The sequence below is a fragment of the Urtica dioica genome, chromosome 12, assembly GCF_054948205.1.
Source record: "Urtica dioica subsp. dioica isolate 48M chromosome 12, U.dioica_male_clone48M_v1_H2, whole genome shotgun sequence".
In the NCBI taxonomy this organism is placed as follows: domain Eukaryota; kingdom Viridiplantae; phylum Streptophyta; class Magnoliopsida; order Rosales; family Urticaceae; genus Urtica; species Urtica dioica.
This window is the reverse complement of record NC_142767.1, coordinates 8,558,338-8,584,688: the sequence shown is the minus strand read 5'-3', so window position 1 is coordinate 8,584,688 and position 26,351 is coordinate 8,558,338. Positions and strand designations below refer to the sequence as shown.

The 26,351-nt window shown below is 34.8% G+C and overlaps 3 protein-coding genes across 4 annotated transcripts; 2 read left to right on the top strand and 1 right to left on the bottom strand.

The window, feature by feature from the left end:
• The first annotated feature begins 1,128 nt into the window (after positions 1-1,128).
• Positions 1,129-3,917, top strand: LOC149378933 (IQ domain-containing protein IQM3-like). Its single transcript, XM_089602928.1, has 9 exons — positions 1,129-1,598; positions 1,668-1,782; positions 1,861-1,926; positions 2,021-2,109; positions 2,171-2,258; positions 2,585-2,731; positions 2,819-2,911; positions 3,085-3,186; positions 3,286-3,917. Exons 1-9 carry the CDS (start codon positions 1,465-1,467, stop codon positions 3,679-3,681), a joined length of 1,230 nt encoding a protein of 409 aa, XP_089459054.1. The 5' UTR covers positions 1,129-1,464; the 3' UTR covers positions 3,682-3,917.
• Positions 3,918-3,930: 13 nt separating this feature from the next.
• Positions 3,931-5,796, bottom strand: LOC149378932 (copper transport protein ATX1-like). Its single transcript, XM_089602930.1, has 3 exons — positions 5,642-5,796; positions 4,580-4,655; positions 3,931-4,394 (listed from the first exon to the last, which is right to left on the bottom strand). Exons 1-3 carry the CDS (start codon positions 5,648-5,650, stop codon positions 4,207-4,209), a joined length of 273 nt encoding a protein of 90 aa, XP_089459056.1. The 5' UTR covers positions 5,651-5,796; the 3' UTR covers positions 3,931-4,206.
• A 6,360-nt stretch (positions 5,797-12,156) lies between these two features.
• On the top strand, positions 12,157-24,979 carry LOC149378931 (uncharacterized). Of its 2 annotated transcripts, XM_089602926.1 has the most exons (8): positions 12,157-12,286; positions 12,407-12,918; positions 14,496-14,981; positions 22,288-22,437; positions 22,550-22,696; positions 22,810-22,851; positions 23,317-23,753; positions 24,100-24,979. In XM_089602926.1, exons 2-8 carry the CDS (start codon positions 12,408-12,410, stop codon positions 24,721-24,723), a joined length of 2,397 nt encoding a protein of 798 aa, XP_089459052.1. In that variant the 5' UTR covers positions 12,157-12,286; position 12,407; the 3' UTR covers positions 24,724-24,979. The 2 variants fall into 2 exon arrangements, with proteins under 2 accessions (XP_089459052.1, XP_089459053.1); XM_089602927.1 differs by lacking the exon at positions 14,496-14,981 and having other exon boundaries at positions 12,167-12,286.
• Positions 24,980-26,351: the final 1,372 nt, after the last annotated feature.

The window sequence follows — 26,351 nt, the reverse complement described above, 5'->3', positions numbered from 1 at the left end:
AAATTGCGAAATAAGAAGTATACCAGGACCGTCCGCGTGATGAAGATAGTACTCGCTCAAAGGATCATGAATGACGGATCTCAATTGCGAACCAATGCATGTGAATGAATTCTCTGACTGCGAGTTTCTTTGCTCCTCCACGCTCGTCATCCATGGCGAATTCGTTGAAAACAAAAACTGGACTGCTCTTGACTACAATCTTAAAGCTCGAATCAAATGATCATTGCTGAAGATTACGAACGCTCTGATACCATAATAAAAACACAACTCAAGAGAGAGGAAGAATCTAGATCCAGTATTGATCGGAAATAGAGATTCTCATTAATTGATCAAAATGAAGTCTTGCAACTTTATATATGAAGCTGAGACCGTTATAATAGGATTCACCTAAATAACCACTGATAACATGACATGTGATTGAGTGAACTTAGCTGAAATAAACACGTAGGCTTACACTTAGGACAAGAGTATTTTTGTTTATTTGGATAAATGTGTATAATTATTTTTAATGTTCTTATTGTATAAAAAAAATGAGATGTTCTGGTGTATAGAATTCATGATATCTTGTAGTCTTACGTAATTTTCACCCTTTTATGTGAACTTAGAATCTTAGATTAGTGTTTTACTTATAATCTTAGTAAAAGTGAAATGTTAGTGTTTTGTGCAACTTAATGCCTGTCTGGACAAGATGAGATAGCTCATCTTAAAGCAACCCTACCTATAAAAAAAAAAATAAAAAAAAATAAAAAAAAATAAAAAAAAATTGCCTATATAAGGTACGTCAATACCCATTTTACAGCTGTACATATTACCCTAAAATCTGGTATAAGATCTGATCTCCACATCTTCTACAGCTAAATTTATTATTGATTTTATTCAAAAATATTATTGGCCGGTTAGAGATTGTTAAAGCTATAAGGTATTTATTTGGATGTACTATTGAAGCGGAATTATGAGTTGAAAAAAAAAAAAAAAACCGGGGACTGAAGAAACAAAAGAAGACAAACAATAAGGGTTTTTTTTTTTTTTTTTTTTTTTCTTGTCTTTGCTATTTCTTTTTAACTGAAAATCCCTATCAGCATTTAAAAATGAAAAATAAAAGCAGGATATTTCATTTGATTATAGGAATATCAGGCAGACTAAAACTATTTACATACGGTCTTGTTTGCTATTGCCAACTTGGTTTATGTGAGGTAAAGAATGTAAACTAATTTACCATATTCAATGAACTTGTTAACCATCTACAAGAGTCTAAATTTTTTTTCTCAATAAGGAAGAAATAAAAACTCATGGAAGCACTTTGGTAATGCAGTGCTTGCTTATTTTGGTGACAAGACCTAAGTGGAGACCACACTGTCTCTTCGCGCCATTAATATCCGAACCCATGAAAAGATCTCTAATTTAGATAGTTGTTTCAAGCTGTGTTATTTGGAATGACGCGCCGCTGAAAATTCGACAGTTGTGATGGAATCTGATTCATCAGCCAGAAGTGGCAGCGATGGAGAATCAACGGCTGCGGTGAAATTGCAGAAAGTGTACAGGAGTTACCGAACTAGACGAAGGCTAGCGGACTCGGCTGTGGTTGCTGAAGAGTTATGGTATGTAAGTTTTTGAATAATTAAATATGATTATTAATTTCACGTGGAATTTTATTTTTGGCTTTGGAGGTGGCAAGCTATAGACTACGCGAGGCTGAATTACAGCACGGTTTCGTTCTTTGGTTACCAAAAATCCGAGACCGCGGCGTCAAGGTGGAGCAGGATAAGCCTTATTGCTTCCAAGGCAAGTAATTAAAAAGAAAAATCACAAGAATAAAAGATCATGAATATGTGGAGTTTTGATTTTGATTTGGTTTTGCAGATAGGAAAGGGGTTGTGTGAGGACTCAAATGCCAACAAACTGGCTTTCCAGCACTGGATTGAAGCTGTAAGCCGTCGGAGCACAAACGCAGTGTTGTTTTTCTCAACATTGCATTCAATGCCATCATTTGTTTTTGGTTATCAGTGAGTGTGTGTTTCAGATAGATCCAAGGCATCGGTACGGCCACAATCTCCACTATTACTATGAAGAATGGTGTAACAGAGATTCCGCGCAGCCATTCTTCTACTGGTATATATGTACATATAGTCTCTCTCTCTCTCTCTCTCTCTCTCATGGTTTTGTTGTCAAGGTTGGACGTGGGCGACGGGAAAGGGGTTGAGGCGGAGGAGTGCCCAAGATCAAGGCTACGGCAAGATTGCATCAGATACTTAGGGCCGGTACTCCCATTATCTTTACATACCAATTCGATAAATAAATACAAAACAGCATTCAAGGAAAGTGAAAATTTTTAGGAAATTCAAAATTTTATGCCGTGTTTGAAAGTAATGGAAATTTTAAGGGTAAAGATTATAATTTATAGAGTTTGTTTGAATAATGTTTTCCCAAAGACTAAAATCTCAGTTCCTCAAATTTTCATTCCCTTGAATTCTTCTCAATCCAAAGAAAATCAGTAAACTAGAATGGATTCTCATTTTTCAAACATACCCTTTTAAGTGATGTCTTTCGATTATCTTCCTGTTCCTTTTCTGAAATAAAAACTAAGCAAGAAAGGGAATTCTACGAGTATACCATACGAGACGGGATGATACAGAACAAGCTAACTGGAAATCCGCTCGACACCAAGCGAGGACTGCAAAGCGAAAAATGGATTTTCGTTCTGAGTACCTGCAAAAAACTATACATCGGTGAGGTACAAGATCTCAAGAGTGCCAAGAAATTCCATGTGTTTTCCAGCATGACTCGATCACTTTGACAGACTTCAATTTCTATTTTTTAGAAACAGAAGGGAACTTTTCATCATTCAAGCTTCCTCGCAGGAGGCGCCACCTTGGCGGCAGGAAGGCTAATAGCAGAATGCGGAAAACTCGAGGCATAATATTCCCAGTCTTTGTCCGATATTTTTCTTAATTAATTGTCTTTTAGGTGATGTTAGCATTCCAGTTTTTTATACAGCCTGATTATAATTTTTTACAATTTTTTTTTTTTTTTTTTTTTTTTTTTTTTTTTTTGTGTGTGTGTGTGTGTGTGTGCTGTGAATCTCAGTCTATATCAGCATACAGTGGACACTACCGGCCTACAGATGAGAATCTGAACACCTTCACAACGTTCCTCAAGGACAACGGAGTCAGCCTCGAGAATGTTAGGGTAGAAAATCACATTTAATGAGCATTAAAATATGTCAATGTTAAGCATCATCTTCGGGACATTCGCATATTGAACAACCATTTCTTTTTTCTATTTCAGATTATGTCCAGTACCATTGACAAAAGTGAGAGTTTCGAAAACGATCAGCGATTCGAAAGGGAAGAAGACCAGCATCCCGAATCACACGGATTCGAAGTCCCAAACAGAACCAAAAGTTACAGAAGATCCTTAACTAGCAATAACGTCCAGAGCCCTAGAGCAACGTGTCCAGAGAGCGAGATACTCAAAAGGATCAAGTCGAAGAGGGAAGCGGGTTCTTACCAATTGGGAAATCAACTGTCGCTTCGATGGTCAACCGGAGCAGGACCCAGGATCGGCTGCGTTGCGGACTACCCCGTTAAACTGAGGGTGCACGCACTGGATTCTGTCCATTTGTCGACAGCATCAGAATCTGCACTCGGGTCGAGTCCAGAATCTTTTTGCAGAATAATGTGACATTCTTGCTAGTCATCAGAACAAAATCATAGCATTCTTAGCCACATTTTTTTTTATCCCAATTATGTCAATATACGACAGAAAGACTTCACTGTTGCTCTTTTAAACATCAAACACATCAGATATGTCACGAGAACCTTGGTTTAACGAAAATAGCCATGTAACACAAGGTCATAGTGCAGTTGACGCAGCTCAGCACTATAGCCCTTACAATTTCTGAATTGTTTTCCTCACCTATACGAAGTCTGATTAATCAATCTCAAACATCCAAATTTTTCTTCATATAACAAAGCAAATACACAGAAAACGCGTGGTCTCTACTCGATTATTTATACAGGGGGGCAATAATACAAGCCGCTTAAGGAGAAGGAGAGACATTGTAGCTTACGAGTAAGTAAGAGAAACCACTGAGAAATGAACAGGTTACACACGACACGAGAGCTGTTTTAAAATACAACACACGGATAAAAAATAGGAGAGAGAGCCAGACCTACTTTCACAAAGCACGAGATGTGAAAATACAAATCAAGCTGTTGCCACGGTTTCTTCGGGCTTGGCTTCTGCTTCGGCCTCTGGCTTTGCCTCTGGTGCGTCCTCCCAATAGGCTGTTTTCTTTCCAGTTTTCGAAACAGTCTGGAAAACTGTCTCTGCCGGAACAGTCCCTTTCACTGTAACCTTCTGCTCTTTCATGTCAATGTCATACGATTCCACACCTAATGCTCACAATAAAGACAAGGACATATAAGAAACGGAAATTGCATGGTTTCTGCAACGACATATTTTTTTAGTTTTTTTTTTAGTTCATAAAACTCATCATCATTTACGAAACACAGTCTAGAATGTGTAGAAGAGATTAAATCGATTAAGGAGGAAAATGAAAAAAAAAATCCAAACAAACCTTCCAACTTCCCCAAAACTCGGTTCACTGCCCCGGAACAGCCTTGGCATGACATGGCAACCCTAAGGACTACAGTCTGCACCAAAACCAATCAAATCTCAAACAGCAATAACGAAATTAAACATATATATATATATATATATATACATACATATAGATATATGATAAACAAATTTCTCATAAAGCATGTAAGCGTTATCAACTTCACGTTCATTAACCTTACAAAGAACATAAGCGAAAGTGCTTACAGAAATACATAAAAAGAAATAATAATAATAACTCAAGGGAAAGTTTCAATCCCAAATCAAAGTCACAATGGTTAAGAGTTTATAAAGCAACATTGACCATGAATGTCAAGTTTGTCACGATGCAATCTGACCATGTAGGCAATTCAATTTCTGATGCCTTCCAACTTTCTAGATTTTCCAAATTTGTTAGATGAATGTTGGCTCAAGTTGAAATAAGCATTTGATCAAATTCTCTCCATTGAATTTTTTTTTTTTTTTGGAGAATTCCTAAGTCAAAAGTTTAAGAGAATATTCATCTTAGATATTGACAGATCAAAGCAAAAAACAAGCCGTGCCCACTAAATAGAATATTAAATATTTTGTAACGCAACCTCCACAAAATTAAGATATTAATTCTCAGGTTCCTGTTCATCTATCCCTATCCCGAAAGTCCAAAAAAGAAAATAAATAAATAATAAGAAGAAGAAAACAATAAAACCTCATAAACTAAATTACCAAAATCTTAAATTATCCCCCCAAACAAAGTTAATAGTAGAAATCCAGACGAGCGAAATACAAATCCACCAGTTTGCTAGCCCTAGAACCCAACATAAATCTGAAGAAAAAACAAAACCAACCACTTGAATCTAAAATTGATCAATAAGCCCAATAAAAAAAAAAAAATTGAAATCACAGCACCGATGATATAGAAATGAGTTTTAACGTCCAAGGCACAGATCAAAACGTAAATTAACGAGCATGACCATGGTCGGAATCTAAATCGTGGAGAAATTAGGCAGCGAACAGAAAGATAACGATTTAAAGATCAAAATACCTGAGACATGGCTTATGAAAATTGAGATTCCTAGGGACGCCGAGAGTGAAGACAAAAGTAAAAGAGAGCGAGAAAACCGATGAAAGTGGATACGCAATTGTGTAAAATGTGAATTGAATTCGGATGGTATTTATAGAGGTTGACATGCGTAAATAAAGAAAACAAAATTGCTGCAAAAGGATAAGTTTAGTGGGTCGGGCTGGTGGATTCAGAGTCAGGCATGTGATGTAAGTTGTATTATTATTATTATTAGTATTGTATTTCTTTTCTTTTTTTTTTGCTCGAAATTCTTATTAGTATTGTTATTGTTGTTGGTTTTATTTTGGAGAGATAAATGTATTTTTATGTAGAATGAGATTATGTTAACTTTGCAATTTTTGTGTATATATATACCAAATGTTTTGTGGAAATGGTACAACTGGAAATGATATTCGCATCAATATACCACTTTATCAAAATTAACTATAAAGCAAATATTTACCTATCTATTAATAAATGAATTTATAAAAAAAATCGTAATACTCTTATTAAAATTAATTACGAAATTTAAAATTTTGTGATCATTTAGTCACGAATTCTAATTTTTGTAATCAATCGATCACGAATTACATATTAATTTTGATCCATTGTTCGCGAATTTTATGACCGATCGGTCACAAATCTTTAAATTTCTTGACCGATTTCATTAAAAGTATTATAATTTTTTTACAACTTATTTAATAAATATGTAATTATTTACTTTATGATTGATTTTGATTAAATGGTGTTCAGATTGTAATATTCATGTAAAATTTCAAATAAAAATGCATTTTTTCGATCAAACATAAACCAAGACATTTTGAACGATATAGAGTTTTAATTGGCAAAACAAAGCTTTTAAAAAGAAACTCCATTAGTTTTAAGAAAATTCAAGAAAAAAAAAAAAAAACTAATTTAAAAAGAAACAAAGCATATGTTTGGGTTTGATTAATGAGATTTGTCTTTTAAATGGACATTCTGCTTCTTTCTTGCCGAAATTATACTCAAGCCACTACTACAAAATTAGGATTCTACAGCGCTTAAAAATAGTTGTAGAATTATTCTACAACACTTATCAAGCGTTGTAGAATCCTACGTTGTAGAAGCTTCTACAACGCCTGAATATCCGTTGTAGAATCCAAGAGCTTTCTACAACGCTTAAATATCCGTTGTAGAATCCAAGCTTCTACAACGGATATTTAAGCGTTGTAGAAGCTTGTACAACGGTATGAATCCATTGTGCAATATTCAAATATTTTAAAACGACTCGTCACGGCGACGTATAATTTTCGCCGCTAGCGAAATAGAACATTTCGTTCATTATGATTGTAATTTCCATCGAAACTTTTAGTTCAATGTGAGAAAATAAATTATCCTTGTAATATTTAAAAATTAATAATAATAAAAAGAAGATAATTAATCTTCTTCTCCGGCTAAAAATAATTCTTGATAAGAAGTTCGAAAAAATAGCATACAACTTTACATCTAACCTAATAATTGAACTATCAATAATAATCAAGATACAAGTAATCTGCTATAAAATCAATAATTTGAAGACCATTTTACTCCAAAAAATAGTTTAACCAATAATACTTTAGAAAACTGTTTACCTTGTGTGTATATATTAAGAATCTCACATTGAAATAGAATGTGAACTAATAAGAGTTTATAAAAGGTCATGGGTTATCCCTCTCATTATCAATTGATTTTGAGATAGAACTCCGTGATACTTTCACAATATAGATGTCAATTTCTCTTAAATGTGCATTTTAACGATTAGGTTAAAATCCGTTTGGCTACAGACATCTTAAGTTATTTGTTAAAGTCGTTTCAAGCCTCAACAATCAAGAAAAAAAACAAAAATAAAAAGATGTATGTGTCGTTTTATATTTTAGGATGTGGTTCTCAAAAAGTTATCGTATAAAAAATAATAATAAATTCGGAAAGAATAAATATATGAAATTATACGAGAAAATAAACGATTTATTAATGATATGATTTCAATCACACAAGTCGGGGCCAAACAATTCGAATGATGAATGTCGAACTCAAAGAGTACAAACAGAGAGAGAGAGGGAGAGAGAGAGAGAGAGAGAGAGAGAGAGAGAGAGTAGTAATTACGATAATAAGGAAAGAGCAGGTCCATTTCTTCTCAAAGGATATGAATTTATGGACCAGTGGAGTGCGCGGTCCTCGGGAACACCTGTTAGTGACTTTGTCCTTCATTGCTTCTCGTCTCGCCATGTCATGTCATTTGATTGGGTTGGCTTGGAAGAAATCATCAACGTCCAGGGTCTCACAGTGAGATCGCTCCTCTCTTTTTGACTTCGACTTCGTGGGCATTTCTTGGAGGAGATGGGCCGAGTTCAAGAGACGGAATGTGAGCCATGCCTAGATAACTTATCGATTACATACGACAATAGATATCCAGTGACGAGGATTCTATTAATTATGTGTTGTTTGAATCACATGGGTCTTTACAAGTTATTGGGCTTTTCGGCCCAATAACAATTAAATAAGAGGGCCAAATTCTACACTCACGTTATTAATAAAAGGTTAAGAGATCGAGCATTAATAATAGTTTATAAGAATTTATTGTAACTAGTCAACTCCTTCAATAGTCATTTTCTTTCGAGAAAGTAGTCAAAGTTTCATTTTATTACTATGGGCTAGTGGACTATATAGTTAATAAAATGAATCTTTATCCCAATATTTTATAGTGGTTTGTTTTAGGGCTGTACAAAAATAAACTAAAAATTAGATGATATTGATAATCAAACCGATCAAAATTAAAAAACGGTCTCACGCCATATAACCGAAATTCGAATTTAGATAATCGATCCAGTTTAAAAAAGGGAAAATAACACATTTATACCCTGTGTTTTAGTGAAATGTTGAGTTTAACCCTCGGTTTTCAAAAATGTCGAGTTCATACCCTCTGTTTAACTAAAATGACAAAATTATACCATCTGTTTAACTAAAATGACGAAATTATACCCTGAAATAGAGAACAGTGTCACGAATATTCTTTTTATTAACTTTTCATTGACGTTGACTATAATATTTTATATATAAACACCAATTATTTTTATTCATTCGTGTCATATATGTAATTTATTTAAAAACTAAAAAATAAATAACAATCTCTTAATTGTGAAGAACACAAAAAAGGCAAAGGGGTAAACATCGATAGTTGATAGTCATCAAAATCGCATATTCGAACAGAGAATCCAGGATTTAGAGTTACAATTCGAACACGGAATGAAGTCATTTCTTAGGAGGTATGAGTTTTATTATTTAATTTCAATTTAAGACTATATTTATTTCAAAATTGAGAATTTGGAAGTTAGGGTATTGATTTAGATTTGATTTGGTTTTTCTTATATAAGAGTTAATATCAATGAAAGAGAGATTTGTGACGTTGTTATTCATTTAAGTGTATAATTTCGTCATATTAGTTAAACAGATGGTATAATTTCGTCATTTTAGTTAAACAGAGAGTATGAACTCGACATTTTTGAAAACCGAGGGTTAAACACGACATTTCACTAAAACACAGGGTATAAATATGTTATTTTCCCTTTAAAAAATTGGACCGCATATCGGTTTATGATTTTGGAAAAATCGGATATCGTATATTTAACCGTTTATTTTTTATTAAAAAATAAAAATAAAAATAAATTATCACGCTAGACGTGTATAACTCATTTTTACTCCGATTTTGACCATTGTGATAATTTTATAATCGGGTATGGATTTAAAAACTAGTTTCAAAGTTATTAGGAACTAGAACATTGATTTCTTTAATCAAATTTTAAAATTGGGTTCGAATTTTAAAAATCGAATAATCAAATTTCGAAAAGCGGATATTTAACAAAAACTTTAAAATAAAAAGTTCGAATTCATATATAAAAAAATGTTCTAAATCGAAGAAAGCCGATCCTATTTCAACTTTACAAGTGTGTGTGAAAGAATTTAAAGAACAAGAACGAGATCTCTTGCCATCACACGTAACGAATAATATGAGAATAAAGATTTAAATAATTTAACCTATTAAAAGGCTAATGAACAATAAAGTGATATATATATATATATATATATATATATATATATATATATATATATATATATATATATATATATATACGCATTCCAAATAGTCATGCGTAAGCGTAACACTAATTTCACATGGCATTTTGAGCTGTGACCACGCCAACCAGACAACTTGGAGTTGGATCGCACTAAAAGAAATATATCTTCCACCAAATAACAACCGATAGTGTATTCCGTTATATTTTCCATTCGATAGTAGTTTCATTTGTTTATCTATTATTATTATTAGTACAACGTTTATGAAAAACATATAGTACTACAATGTTCGCATTTGTTTGCGTGTACATGAAATTTTATATAATGTTTCGTGCTCTTATGCTGTACGTTTCAATGAAGGCATGTACTTCGCCTTGTTTTATTTTATTATTTTGGGTTACTTGGAAACATACCAAACCAACTATATATATATATATATTTTGTGGAAATAATAAAAAAATAACTGCTTTTTTGTAATTTTTTAATATTAGTCGTTGAACTTTTTAATTTTCATAAATAATCGTATAAATAATCGTATTCAATAACAGTTAATCTGATTTCAATAACAACAGATTTCAATAGTTATTGATCAGATTTCAATAACAGTTAATAAGATAATAATTGACTATATTTCAATACCTATTCACCAAATTTTAATAACTTTGAACTAGATATTCAATAACAGTTAATCAAATTTCAATAGTAGTTAATCAAATTTCAATAACAATTAATCAAATTTCAATAGTAGTTAATCAAATTTCAACAGTGATCAGATTTCAACAGTTGTTGATCAGATTTCAATAATGATCATATTTCAATAATTGTTGATTAAATTAAATATGAGGGTATTTTTTCCAAAAAAAAAAAAAAACAGTTACGAGTGAAATATTTTGAAAATATGAAAAATGACGCATATTTTAAGTAGTTTCCTTATTTTTTTTAATTAATTTAAACCAAATATACATACCAACTCATTTAACAGTTTCTTTTTTTCTTTCTGTCGCCGAGTGTTGGTAGCGAAGCCCAATTCAACTGTGGAAAGCTTTGTTGTAAAAAAAAAAAAAAACAAAGTGGATATTACCCTGGTATAGTTTCTTCTCAAACTTGATCTCCAAATACTTATTTTATTAATTTTATTTAACAGATATCTATTTTTGTCTTGTACGATATTTAATTCACTTTTCTTTAATGCTTATAATTTCATTTAACGTTTTTTCCCCGGTTTACCGTTTACTTTAGAATAAGGGCTGATATCTCGTATGACAAGAGGCAAGTTTGGGACACCAAAACCTGTAAACAAAATCACAAAGAGTATTTTACTCATATCACATAATACTTTTAATTTTAGACTATATTTTGTGCTTATAAAATAAATTCCTCACAAATTTCTACCCCTCCTCCATGCATCATATTCTTAAAATCATAAGATTTCGCTTTGCTAAAGAAGATATTTCACGAATTTAAATTTGTTGACGAGTTGTCCTCGTCTTTTCTTATCCCCGTATTCACTGTCTCTAGAAGCTTTTTCTGACTTGCACTCCAATACACTAGGACAAATTGGTTCTTTAGCTTCGGTCAGTCATCGGAGTCGCATCCAGAAGTCAAAAACATTTAGCGTGATATGTTTTCCTCTTTTATTTCGTCAATTTAATGAAGTGTCAAATATTTCTCCCTTTTTATTCTAGGTATGACAAAACTAAACTCTCTTTTACTCTTCTTCGCTCAAAACAAATAAAATAAAGGGTCCATTAAGTATATTTACAGTTTCACAACGTTTCGTAAATCTTAGGTAAATAGTCACGTCCATGTATTTACACACGACAATTGACGTAAATATTCAATCATTTTATTTCAATGAAAGAGAAAATCGGAAATGTCACATCATGTTTGTGGTTATTTACCTAAGATTTACAAACATTGGCTATATAATAATCCCAAACATTTTAGTTAGCTAGTTACCTAATTTTTTGTAAAATAAATTAGCTCTCTCTCTCTCTCATCCGGTATGCGCGAAACTCCGTCTCCTTCTCTATCTTTTCCCACCTTTCTATTTTAGCATTTCTGAATTGTGACCTAATTTTGGCACAGTGAAATCCAAGTCATAACACGAACAATTTCAGGGTATAGTCGCTTTCCATTTTGGTGTTCCTGAATTGTGACCTAATTTTGAAGCTGGTATCTGTTTGGGGAAAAAGGTAAGTTTTTGTGAAGCCACATGTAAACTAGTATTTGTGTAGTCAGTAGTGTCAGTTTCCGTCCATTATGGTTAGAGAGTTCTTTTCCAGTATCAATGTGGACCCCAAAAAGTTAAAAACCATAATCTGGTCTCGACCCCAAATCGCACTAAATCTGGTCTTTCTTTCACTTTAACTCTTTTTCTCGGGGTCCATTCAATATTACAATCAGTACTATCTTCATGCAGTGGAAAAAAAAAATATCTCAATTACTTGTACCTATGCTATACATACAGAACTGATCAGACCTTCTTATAGAAACATAGTAATAGAAACCTGAGCTGCTCTACTCAGGCATTGCAAGGTACGTACGTACTTAATTTTCCCAGCACCATGACCACTAAACTTATTGACATCAAACTCCAATTACTATTATGAAATTTCTATTCGTTGGATATTTGATTCATTCTTTGATAATCTATAGCATGTCTAACGAGGAGTCATCGAGTGGTAACGAGATTGTTCATGAGCTTCTGAGCAACGAAAACTACGTGAAATGGAGTCGCCTAGTCAAGACCTACTTGATCTCTCAAGATCTGTGGGACGTTGTTGTTTCGCATCGTAGCTACAGTACTGATAACAACAAGCAAGCTTTCCAATCAGCTCCCGAAGTTCCGGAACAATCTTCCGGTGAGGTCGATCACACTCTGCCAGATGGCGAAACGCGTAGCGATGACCAATCGGAGATCAAGAAGCCGGCCGATGGAAATAATAGAGACAAGGCTTCGCAGGGTTTGAATGGTGGATCGCCACGGGTGATCGCGGACGAAGTTTCTTGGGGGAAAAGAAACGCGAGTGCTTTACACGCGATTCAGATCTCGTGTGGGTCCGAAGCTCTTTCTGTGATCTTAAACGCCGACAGAGCGTCGTATGCTTGGAACATATTGGAGGCCAAATTCAAACCACAGTTCCTCAAGGATTTAGTTGACCAACCAAGTAATCAGCTCTCTTTCTCGCTTTTAATTTTTTAAATAGCTCGTTATTAACAATTTTTGTTACATATTTTTATTCAGTTAGTGTCTCTTAATTTTTTTTCTTTATCTATTTCTACAGTAGGTGTATACTATAAAAGCCAGCTAACCCAAGTTTTCTACTCGAGTTGTGCTGACATGGAAATTTTTAATATTTATTTTCTTGGGTTTAATAAATCAGAAAACTAAAGCTCCGTTTGGAACCCGGAAAATATGAGGGAAATGAAAATGAAACTTCCTCCTATTTTACTTAGGTTGTTTAGATTGAGGAAAATAAGGTGGAAAAAAATATGATAGAAAATGCGAAGGAAAGTGTATAACTAAAATGAAGATTTCATTTTCCTTCGAAAATCAAATGGAAAATGAGAATCTTTCCAAATTTGTCTACAAGGGGATCACATTTGTGTATCTCGTCCAGGGACCGAGCAAAAAAAGCTCAATAGGGGGGTTTATTTGAAAAAAAAATATTTAGAGGGGCTAATTAAAAAAAAAATTCATGGTAAAAATGAATTTAAAAAAAATGTGTCAAAAGTGTAAATTTTTAGGGTAAAAAATGTAAAACTTTTTAAAAATGGGCAAAAAAATGTAAATAAAAATGTAAAGCAAGCCACGACATACCCGGTCATCATCGCTGAACCTCACCGCCTTCGACGACGAACACCCCCCGGCGACGAGGCTACCCAGAGTCGAATACCGGCAAAGAACCTTGCGGAGAGCCTCGGGAACTCCTACATGCAGCAAAGTTGTCAACTAGTCTTCTCTGCTCAGCGAAAACGACGACACTTCTATTGGATCGAGCCAGTGCACGTCTTGAGGCCCGAAAATTCCACGACGAGGCTCACCGGAGCAAAAGAGGGTAGAAACTGTTCCGAGCCAAACAGAGAAAGACAAAGAGAGAAAATGAAATCTGAACAAGACAAGCCTCCCCTTCCTCGTCCGACCTCTTGTCCGAAGAGAGATGCCTAAGGGAGGGAGTGGCACACTGAGGCAGAATAGTAAAGGGGTTTGAAACCCTAGTTTTACAAAGAAACCCTTTTTAGAGAGAGAAATTATGATAATAGCTAACCTGTTGTTGGAGAAACCTTTTTTTCTCTTCTTCCTCATTTGGATATTCGTTTTGGTTTTCTATAGAAATAATTAGAAAAATAGACATTGTTTGTTTCTCTTGATTCATCTTGTTTTTCAAAGGCCCTAAAATTGTTTTTTTTTAGGAAAATTCCCCTAACAAGGGAGGTCACGATTAGTGAAAGACCCAAATACATGCACACGCGCGCGCGCGCGCACACGCGCGCACACACACACACACACACACACAGACATTAAAAAAAAACAGCTTTTGCCGAAATACTCTAAATTAGCTAGTCTAAATAAGCATAGAAAAAAAATACTCAATAATAAATGAATTTGATTTAGTCCTAAAAATAATCGAGGAGCATGGTGTCCAATTTGTGACATCACCAACCAATGTGGCTAATATTATAATAAGCTTTTCACATGATAAAGTAAACAATTGAATTAAGTACTAACTAAACTACTTTACAGATCCTGTCGGAAATAAGATATCCGGTGATCGCGAGGCCCTCCACAAGGCTCTGATCCGTGGTGATTGGCCATCAGCTGAGGCACTCTTGAAAGAAGGCCGGGTTTCAGTGACAACAATAATAAACCGGTTTCAAGAGACGCCTCTTCACGTGGCAGCGTGCTATGGCCACACTTACATCGTGGAGGAATTGGTGAAACTCATACCGTCGGATCAAGATCTAGAAATACAACAAGCCACGGGTTACACCGCACTCTCTCTGGCTGCAATGACCGGGATTGTGGCCATGGCAAGATGCTTGGTGAGTAGAAACAAGAATATGCCGAGAATCAAGTCTTTCAGCAATGAAATTCCAGTCCTACTAGCCCTATCCGTGGGTCAAATCGACATGGCGTGCTATCTCTACTCCTTTACTAATTTGGAGGATCTCACAGATAACAATTTCGGTGTCATGCTTCTTTCTCAATTCATTCTCTCCAAAAATTTTGGTAAGTTTTTGGATACGAAAATACTAGTTACTTTTTTATTTTCATGTTCTTACATTATATAACACATCATCAATTACATAGGATATGTAAAGTTATTAAACACAAATGACAAGAAATGTGCTTAAATATAAAACTTGATTCGATAGATTTAGACTTATTTGTCTTGGGCTTAGTCAACTAGTATTTTCGGTCATATTAGTACGTACATCATTATTTGGACCTAGAGAAATTTCTAGAGTAATCTTCTAATATTTAGAGTCTCTAGACTTTTATAATAATTTTAATAATTTCTAGAATAATTTTGAGATTCTAGAGTTCTAATTTTCTAGAATGGTTATTCTAAAATTCTTACTATAAAGAGACATTTAAGTAGTCTAAGAATTCCAAGACAAATACGTGATAATTTTGCAAAACAGAAAGGAGTTGAGAGAGAAACGAAAAAAGAGAGGTTGAATATTTTAGGATAACATTGTGAAGTGTTTAAGAATAATACATCAAACATAAATATAAATAAGCAAGATAATAAAGAGCTAAAGACTAAACTACCATTACAATATAAAAATAATAATCTTAATATATGTTAACATCCCTCTGCAAACTCACGATGCTACAACTGTAAACATCGAGAGTTTGTCAAACAAAGCTGTAAACATATAGTGAGTGCGTCTTTGTGATATCTCTAAATGAGAATTCAAAACAATTTGAAATCTCCAAACAACCATTCGATTCTACAAAAGCAATCGATGCGGGAAATTTCCAAAACAACCAATCTAAATCTCCAAAACCAATGCGAAATCTCCAAAACCAATGTGAGATCTCCAAACAATCAATGCGAAAAATCTATCTCCAAAATCAACCAAACAACTAATGTGAGATCCCCAAACAACCTATGTGAACCTCCAAAAGCAATCAAATAACCAATGAGTCTTTTAGCTATATAGTCATTTGACTTATAGCATTTTGTATAATAGCCAACCTTTTGTAAATTTTCTGTAAATAGCCACCTCAACTTATTTACGGCACTCAAAAAGACAAAAAAAAAATCCAAAATAGGCGGGAATGTTTTTTGGTATTTTTGTCTTTCTGAGTGCAGTAAATAAGTTGAGATGACTATTTACAAAAAATTTATAAAAGGTTGGTTATTTAGCAATTCTTAGCCTTTCAGTGACTTATTTGGCTAATTTTTTTTAATAACCAATACGTAATACTCTAACAACCAATACTATTCTCCAAATAATCAAAGTGACTCACCCAATTAATTACTCAAACAACCAATGTGAGATTCCAAACAAACACATAAACAACCAATGTGAAGTATCCAAATGATCCATGTGAAAACCTTAAATAAATACCCAAAACAACCCACTGCAAAATACTCAATAAAAAAAATACCCATTACCATCAACCTAAACACCAGTTCAAAATAACTTAAATACCCAGTACAAAAGACCCATATACCTAAGTTTGAAATCACCAAATAGCAAAATAGCCACAAATTACAAAACGAAATTCTCAGTTTCATTGTTCACCTGACATACAAACTTAGAAAATTAAAAACTCCAATCCCATCCTTGAAAGTGTACCACTGATTATCATGAACATTATATCCAAATTTGGCAGCGATCGAACGGTTGGTGAAGGTGCAAACACATTTTTAGTGGACTAGTCAGAGCTGTTGGGAAAACAAATTCGTAGTTCATCTCTTCACTCAACATACCAAGTTCAACTATTCATAACATCATCTCCATTATTCAGAATCGACAAATATGTGTCACGAACATTCTATAAAAATTTCGTGACCATCCAACATTGAACGAAAGCGAAAATTTAAGATTAGATCTCTTATACCACGATAACTTTGCAAAAGAGAAATGGGATTGAGAGAGAAACGAAAAAGATAGAGCGAATGCTTTAAAGTTACATTGTGAAGTGGTTAAGAATAATACATCAAAGAAAAACTAAACTACCCTTACAATATAATAATTACAATTTTAATATATATTAACTATACAAAGTTCTTTCTTCTTCTTTGAATTCTCCCATCCCTCTACTTTATATCCAAATCTCTAATATATATTCCGGATACATTCTTTAAACACCAAAACTCATCAACAAAGTGTTATCAAAGTCATAAGATCCTATCAAAAGATGTCAAATTGAGGTTTTCCTTTCCAAATCGCGATGCTCGTAAAGAGCAACTGTGTACGGAAATTGGAGCATCAAGATGAAGGCTTTAATAGGAGATCAAGATGCATGGGGTATTATTGACAAATGATGCATGAAGCAAGATGATAAAGATAAGTCTACTTCATAGGGTATCTATAAGGGAAGCAATTCCGTAAATGATTTCCAAAGGAGTCAACATCAAGATTCATTAAGTCGCTTGAGCTCATATACACTATTGTCTTTAGACCGATCAAAACCAACTCTTCTGGCATGCCTTTATGGAGAAATTAAGAGGTCATTTCATTAAGGGCATGGTATTTGACTGAGGAGAAGAGCTCAGATCAAATGGATTCCGCATGTATTGTGAAGACAGTTCCAAGAGCGCTACAACAAAATGAAGTAGCAGTGAGAAAAATGAACCATAGTCAACATGGCTCAAAGCATGATTCCAAAAAGAGTTTTGGGCCGAGGTGGTGGTATGTTTGGTCTACTTACCAAATCATTCTCCAACAAGGTGTCCACGAGATGACACCATAATAAGCATGACATGGAAGGAAGCCTGAGATCTCTCACCTCAAATTCTTTGGAAGCATTGCCTATACACACGTTCCTGACAAAATGAGAACGAAGCTTGTGATGAGAATTCATATCCTTATAATCGCATAGAAAATAAATAACTATGCTACGAGAGCTTATTAAATAAATGATTATAATAAAGATCTAGATTTGCTAATCGAATTCTAAAAGCAAAGAGAAATCAACCAAGCAATTAAATAGCAGAGAAGTGATTTCTCGAGAACTTATGGGTGGAGCATTTTGCTACTGGTCATATTCCACATTCCAGTCTTCAAGATCCAACTTTAAGCTGTAATTCTTTATCTTTAAGCTTTGAGCTCCAGATTTGATTCTTTGAGCTTTCTGAATCTGGATCACCTTCTTGTTTTTGAAACTTTGACAATAACGATAGGATCCTTTGTCCTTCGGATCTCCAAGAATGACACCGTAATCTCCGGAAGAATAAAAATAAAGTGTGGACAGACTCGTTATCTTACTGTAATTACCAAATTTAGGTTAGGGTCGCGGTCGTGTTTTTGGGATTGGGATCACGAGTTTCAGAGGGAGAGGGAGAGACAAAATTCGTCACCCACAGATAGAGGAAGGGGCGAATTTATCTGTATTTTTTATTGTGTTTTCATGTTCTCCCTTACTCTAGTTTATAGTGGTAGGGAAAAATATATTTGGAAAGAATAATTTTTCCGTAAAATTTTTTATTCATTCCTTTTATATTGATCCAACAACAATTAATTAATTTCACTATAAATAATTAATTCGGAAAAAAAAATTTGAATGAATGCTGCTGGACAATTTACAGATGTGAGATTGTAATCAATAAATCTTATTATTACTTGAGAGTTCTTATTCAACTTAATCAGAGCCGCATGGACTATGGACCTAGCAACAGAAGTTCCCACAAATTCAAATAAATAGATGAAAAATTCATTTTTCTATTTAAAATATTCTTCAATCTTAGCATCAATCCACAACATGAGCCGATACTGCACTTTTCTTATTACTAGAATTATGTTTTACTCATCGTATAAGTATCTATTGATATAGTCAGTTCATGAGCCCAATCCACCATGTCAATTATTCCATTATATATTTTTTTGATACATATGAAACCTAAGCATCGTTGTTTTCCCAACAAAAGAATCTTTCATACGTACTTACAACGTAAGTGCGCACAATCAATCGTTCTAGAATCACCCCTTAGGTGAGTGAACATTGATCATCTTTCAGGAATGCTAGATTATGTATATATGAATTACTTTCCGCTCAGAATATATCCTGAATTCTCAAGACATAAGTATTTAGGCATCTATATCCAGCCAGTAACGAATCAGTCAAAGAACCCAATAATACAACCTAAAAGTCTTCGACCACTTCAAGATTTAGATCAAGTCTCACTGTAACCATCATAATGACCCTCGTCAGTGTGTCGTAATGGTTGCTTAAACGACACATCAATAACTAAAGTTTATCCGGACCGTACACGGACCAATTGTGTAGAATGCGCCCCAAAGTAGTCAACCTTCGCTTGTGTTCCACATATGTGATTTTAGATCAGATAGCACTTTCGTCATTGGATCTGTGATGTTATCCAACGTCAAGATCTTCATGATAGCTATATCTCCCCTTCGAATAATCTCCCTTATAAGGTGGTATTTTCGTTCTATATGCTTTCCTATCTTGTGGCTACGAGGTTCATTCGAGTTTTCTACAGCTCTAGTGTTATCACAATGGAGTTGAATAGGTTCACTCATGATAGGAATTACTTCTAGTTCGGGCCAAGAAGTTCTTTAGCAAGATAACACCATCTTTAGCCGCCTCGGAGACTGCAATATATTCAGGCTCTAAAGTAGAGTCTGAGATACTGGATTGCTTAATGCTTCTCCAAACAATTGCTCTTCCATTGAGAGTGAACACTAGCCCTGACGTTGACTTGAACATGTCACAGTCTGCTTGAAAATGAGAGTTAGTGTAACCTTGTGCCACTAAGTTCTTACTTGTGTACACCAGCATCATGTTCCTAGTTCTCTTCAGATATTTCAAAATGTGTTAAAAAGCCATCCAATGACCAAGACCCAGGTTTGACTAGTATTTACTAACTAATCCCACTGCATAGCATATATCAGGCCTCGTACACATCATAGCATAGATGAGGCTCCCAACTGCTGAAGCATATGGTACTCGCCTCATATCATCTTCCTCTTGCGGTGACTTAGAACACTGCTCATTGGAAAGGATCAATCCATGATGCATTGGTAACAATGCGTTATGAGCATTTTGCAACGAGAATCGAGCAAGTACCTTATCAATATACGCAACTTGAGACAAAGTTAGTACTTTGTTCTTCCTATTACGAATGATTTGGATTCCTAGAACATAAGCGGAATTTCCTATGTCTTTCATTTGGAATTTCTTTTCCAGCTAGGCTTTCACGTCAGACAACAACGCAATGTTACTTCCTATCAGTAGGATGTCATCGACATAAAGCACTAAGAAAACCAATACTTTATCTTTTGAGTATTTGTATACACATGGTTCATAAAGATTTTGTTCGAAACCATAGGTTTTGATAACCTCGTCAAACCTTTGGCTCCAGGATCGAGACGCTTGCCTGAGTCCATAAATAGATTTCAATAGTTTTCAAACCTTATGCTCTTGACCCTTTTGTATGTATCTGTCTGGTTTAGCCATATAGATTTCTTCTTCCAGATAGCCATTCAAGAATGTTATCTTTATGTCCATTTGCGAGATTTCATAATCATAATGAGCTGCAATGGTCGGAAGAATTCTGATGGATTTAAACATGGCTACAGGAAAGAAATTTTTGTCGTAGTCGATTCTTTCTCTCTAGGTATAACCATTAGCCACAAGTCTATCCTTAAAGGTTTTGACTTGTCCATCAGCTCATTTCTTCCTCTTGTAGATCCATTTTCACCCAATCGATCTAATTTGTTCGGGAGCATCTACTAGAATCCAGACTGAGTTCAAGTGAATTACTCTCTCTCTCTCTTGATTCACGTCATCTAGTCATTTATCTTTGTCCAAGTCAGCCATGATATTATCATAGTATGATGGGTCGTCGTCGTTCGCACTCAGTGCAACAACGTTTGCTCCAAAGACAAGATATCGATCATGCTCTCTATAGACCCTCCCACTAAGATGAGGCAGTCAAGAACTTGGACTAGTGTTTGTGTTTTCTTTTTCATATCCCACTCTCACAACTCTTGTAGGTAGAGATGGATTCATTTCGACGTTCCTCGTTGGGGTAGATCTTATCGTATCCTCATCAAGTAATAGTTTTCTACAAGGTTTGAAACTTTTTAAATAATCATCTTCTAGGAAAGTAGTGTGAACAGAAACAAAAGTTTTCCTATCTTTAGGTGCATAAAATATACGTACCACCCTTAGTCCCTTCTGGATATCCAACGAAGAGACATACGTCGGTTCGTGATTCCAATTTGTCCGATTTCTTTTTCAAGAAATGAGTAGCGCAACCCCATACATGGAAATGACGCAATCTAGGAACAACTCCATTTCATAATTACCTGGGTGATTCGGATACAAACTTCGATGGAACAACATTTAAGATGTTCATCGCGCTTCTTAGCAATGATGTAGAAAGTGAAGAGTAGTTAATTATGGATCTTGCCATGTGTAATAGAGTTATATTTCTCCTTTCAGAAACAACAATTTGTTGTGGGTTATCAGGAGTCGATAGCTGCGACACAATTTCATGTTCGAGCAAGTAATCGGTGAACTTAGTGGCTAAGAACTCGCCTCCCCGATCCGATCGACATGTCTTAATAGTCTTACCTAATAGGCTTTCAACACAGTCACGATACTCATTGATCAATCAAAAGGTTCAGATTTTCGATGCATTAGGTAAGTGAAACCATATCAAAGTGTCACAAAACCCTCACAAAAGATGTCAAAATGAAGTTTTTTCTTTCTAAATCTCGATGCTCGTAGAAACAAATTACGACAATTGGAGCATCAAGATGAAGGCACTACTAATTAAGAGCTCAAGAGGCATGACACATTGATGACAAAGGCTTCAAGGAGCAAGATGGTGCCTCGCTGAGTCAAGTCTAAAAGGAGACATTGAAAGAGTCAAGAAAGAGAAACAAGAAGGCTCACTTCATCCTTTATCGATCGGTGGATGAAGATCCGTTTGAGTGGAAACCCTCCCTCACCAATAAAGCATGAATAACGTAGATACTTCTCTTTTAATATTTTATTATTTACATCATGTAGAGTTATGTATACAATCAACAGTTAAATATATATTGGACACTGAAATACAAATTGCAAATTTAACCTTTAAACTTCGCAATAAAGGCGATGTTTATAACTCTCAAATACCTAACACAAGAGATAATGTCAAGCAAACTAATTGATTTGTGGCGAATTCAAGAGATACTCGAAGGGAGGAAATCATAAAAATACGTTCAATATATTTTTTCATACGAACTATGACATTGTTATGATTACTTTTTGTCTAAGTAATTAAGTTTAGTGGTCAAATATGAATTCTGATTGTTATTTATGTGATCACAACATTGAAACAAAGATATTGCTTTGGACCTGATCAAGCGGTGTCCTAAACTCATCATTTCAAAAAGTAGCATGACGTCGCACTGCCCATTTGTCCTTGCAATGTGTAAATTTGCATTCCCAAGCAGCACTCCTCTTTCCTTCTGGCAAACATGGATTTATGACTGTTAGTTCTCTCTCTCTCTCTCTAAAAAACAATTTCAGTTATAAGTTCTCATTTTTTAAATATTCGTTAAAATATATATATTAATCGAGCCATTTTTTCCCTCCAAATACAGGGATATTCATACCACCAATCTCTGTTGATTGGATCTATGCACTTTCAAGCGAAAGTGAAGAATATGATTCCAACAGCATCAGCAAAAACGACGACACTCAAATAAATATTGGCGGAGAATGGGATAAAGATAGGAATGATGAACAAAGTAAGCGTCTTAATTACATGATATGTTTACGCGTAAACTTAAGTGCTTTCACAAGTGGTTTGTATCTGACCTCTCTCTTCCGTTTTCTTAATCCTGTTGTAATGGATTCACAGGTTTCCTTCATCGGATCCGCTCATCTGTTATTGAATTCCTAGGTACATATATATATACAATTAATGTCTATTATTTATATTAAAAAATCAAACTAATCATCAAAGCATTGTTTCAGTCAATTATACATTTTTTTTTCCTTTTTTAATTTAATGTTAGTATTTTATGTACATTTCATCACTTGATTATTAACAAACACCGTCGCCGTTATACAACTAAAATAAGAAAATAAAAATAAAAAAGAAAAAGACAGGATTTGTAAAATATTCGTTTCTTTTTAATTAATTGTATTTCTTAAACGTGAACTATATTTTAAATCACGTTACAAAATATAAGCTTTTGAGTCAAGTGGCTCGCTTTGATTATTTTATTTATTGACTTTTATTTAATTACTTTTGATTCTGCAATAAATTAATAGTATTAAATAAATTAACAGTATTTAACATTAGTTGAGAGGAATCAAGGTTACCATTCAGTATATGACTGATGACTTATAATTGACGAAGTAGGAATCAAGAAGATATATGAACTGAAGTTGGTCCACGTTCAAAGCCAAGCGTTTCTACATTGCACTTTGGAGTATCTGAGAGTACAGATGGACAAGAGACAAGCGTTGGTGAGCGAAATAGCCCAACAAGCGATGATGAAGGCTGTGGAGGAAGGCAACGTGGAGTTCATAATCGCGCTCTCTAAGTCCATCCCTGAGATGATCCGGCTTGTCGACCACAGGATGAGGACGGTGTTCTCATACGCCGTGGAGTGTCGACAGGCTGAGATCTTCAGCCTCGTCCACGGCTTTCTCATCCTCAAGGAAGAGATTGCTGCTTTCCTCGATGATTCTGGCAACAACGTCCTCCATGTCGCAGGAAAATTGGCGCCTCCCTCCCATCTTAGTCACATCTCCGGGGCCGCCTTGCAAATGCAGAGAGAGCTCCAGTGGTTTAAGGTATAAATCAACATTATTCTTTAGTGCTTCCAACATTATTCTATGATTTCTTCCACGTAAAGATTTTTTGTTCGATTTTCATTTTCTCTCGTATTTTTCGTTTTATCCTTGCATTTTGTGAGCCTTTGGGTGGGTTGGAAGTTCCAACCCACCCAAAGGCTCACAAAATGCAAGGATAAAACGAAAAATACGAGAGAAAATGAAAATCGAACAAAAAATCTTTACGTGGAAGAAATCATAGAAAATGAGAGGGAAATAAGAAGAGAAAGTTGGGAAATCAAATTATTTCTTATTTTTACTCTGAACATTTATAAATTCGACCCTTGAAAATAAAAAATCAATTTAGGAAGTGGAGAGCATAATGGAGCAGAAGATGGTGGTGAGGGAGTATTACAGAAACGGGAAAAACATGACACCCCGAGAGTACTTCACACAAAACCACAAGCAATTGGCCGCGGATGGCGAGAAGTGGATGAAAGAGACGGCCGCCAGCTGCACCTTCGTCTCCGCCCTCATAGTCACCATCATGTTTGCGGCAGCCTTCATCGTCCCCGGCGGCGGAGACCAAAAGTCGACCCTCGAATCCATCTCCCGCCAAACCTGGTTCCTTCTCTACATTATCTCCGACGCCGTTTCTCTCTTCTCCTCCACAACCTCGGTCCTCATGTTCCTCGGCATCCTCACTTCGCGCTACTACGAGGACGCCTTTCTCACCTCTCTCCCTACCAAGCTCGTCATCGGACTCTCCACTCTCTTCTTCTCAATCGCAGCCATGATGATCGCCTTCTGCTCCGCTCTTTATGTTATGCTTAAGATCCACATGGCCATCTTCATCCCCGTTGTCCTGCTCGCCACTGTTCCGGTTGGTCTCTTTGTTAAGCTTCAGTTTCCTTTGCTTGTTGAGATTTTTGTGTCTACCTATGGCCGAGGAATCTTTACCAGAAAGTACGACAACTGGTTATCGGAGTAGTAGACCCACCTTCATTCTAAATGTGTGTTGTGAGTTGTATGTTTATGTTATGATTCCTCCATGCACAGACAGTGATCTTTGGTTGCGTTTTTTTTTTTTACTATATGTTATATATGTTTTGTTTAAACGACGAAGGTTTGGTTCTTTCTGTTCTATTGTATTACGATTTTCTGCTTTCATAGTTTACTGCTTGAATTTGTCGATTGGTATACATTCAAGAATGCATCTTCTAATATATGAGGAGTTTAACTTTGTGTCACAGCTGCCATTATTAAATATTTTTTGATTTAGTTCATTAAAATTGCACATTTAATTCTATTTGTTCATTAAATTTAAATATTAATTACTTTGGTTATAGAAAAGGATGGGACTATATACATAATATATATATATATATATATATATATATATATATATATATATATGTGTGTGTGTGTGTGTGTATAGACTTTCTAGATCCAGCCAAATATTCAACGTGAGTAAATAAAAGATTGACGAAAAATTGTATCCTGGTTTGGACCAACACAATGTCCTACGTCATGTTTGGGGAGTAATTCCACTGACAAAAATCAATCTTACGTTACACAGATTACAATCACCACAAACTTCATCTTTTATCTCTTTTTTATTCTCTCCATGTTGTTCAATGTGTTTTTTTTCTAGTTTTCTTCTCACGGTCACGGCTCTCTTTTCTCGTTTTTTTTTTATCTCCATGCTACTCAAAATATAGCCTGAGTCATAATATATATATATATATATATATATATATATATATATATATATATGTGGCGCCCATTTCTACTAAGTCTCTGAGTCACAAATCATCACCTCTTTGGTTTTAAGAAGAATTGGCACACCGACAATATAAAGAACATCGAGAATCTCCGTCGAACTAGTCTCCACGTCCTCCTCTAGTTGCTCAACTTTGCGACATTGATCAAGTCGCAAGAACGCCAAAACTCGATCCATATGTCACAACCTTCGTAGCCATATTCACCAGATTCTTGCTTGTGTGTATTTTCTTAACAATCACGGACCCCTTGGCGAGAACATCTCAAATGAAGAATGGATTTGTGTCAATGTGTTTGGCCCTCTAATAAAACATTTGATTTTTAGTCAAGCGTAACACGATTTTTTGTCACAAAACAACTCTACCTCATTTTGCGTGATCCTAACATATCATAAACATATAGCAACAAGATTACACATTCATATAGCAACAAAAATATTTCATTCATAAATTCATATTAGTAACAGATATAAACGAGCTCAAAGTGTCAATCACATAAAACATAAAATAACATCAGTGATGATATTCAAGAATTCTCATTCTTTCAACATGATCATTAAATGTCTTACGCGGCAATCTTTTTGTTAATGGATCTACAACCATAAGCTTTGTACTAATGTATTCGATTTGATATCCTTTATTTCTGAACTTCTTCTTTAACGAAAAAGTATTTCAATTATGTTTAGCACCCTACGAATACTTGTTGTTTTTAGAAAAAGAAAACTAGCTATAGAATTATAACAGTAAGCTGTCAGCGGCTTGTTGGTAGTGTCGATAATTCCATGCCCTGAAATCGTGTTCCGCAGCCATAAATCATGAACCATAGCCTTAAATCATG

What these genes read in the sequence shown, in the direction of transcription:
- LOC149378933 (XM_089602928.1), top strand. Translation starts at nt 1,465, where the DNA reads ATGGAATCTGATTCATCAGCCAGAAGTGGCAGCGATGGAGAATCAACG. An exon ending in CAGAATGCGGAAAACTCGAG is followed by an intron (nt 2,912 to 3,084) that starts GCATAATATTCC and finishes TGTGAATCTCAG; the next exon opens with TCTATATCAGCATACAGTGG. An exon ending in TCAGCCTCGAGAATGTTAGG is followed by an intron (nt 3,187 to 3,285) that starts GTAGAAAATCAC and finishes TTTCTATTTCAG; the next exon opens with ATTATGTCCAGTACCATTGA.
- LOC149378932 (XM_089602930.1), bottom strand. An exon ending in AGTTTTGGGGAAGTTGGAAG is followed by an intron (nt 4,395 to 4,579) that starts GTTTGTTTGGAT and finishes TGTGAGCATTAG; the next exon opens with GTGTGGAATCGTATGACATT.
- LOC149378931 (XM_089602926.1), top strand. Translation starts at nt 12,408, where the DNA reads ATGTCTAACGAGGAGTCATCGAGTGGTAACGAGATTGTTCATGAGCTT. An exon ending in GCAAACATGGATTTATGACT is followed by an intron (nt 22,438 to 22,549) that starts GTTAGTTCTCTC and finishes CTCCAAATACAG; the next exon opens with GGATATTCATACCACCAATC. An exon ending in GAGAGCTCCAGTGGTTTAAG is followed by an intron (nt 23,754 to 24,099) that starts GTATAAATCAAC and finishes AAATCAATTTAG; the next exon opens with GAAGTGGAGAGCATAATGGA.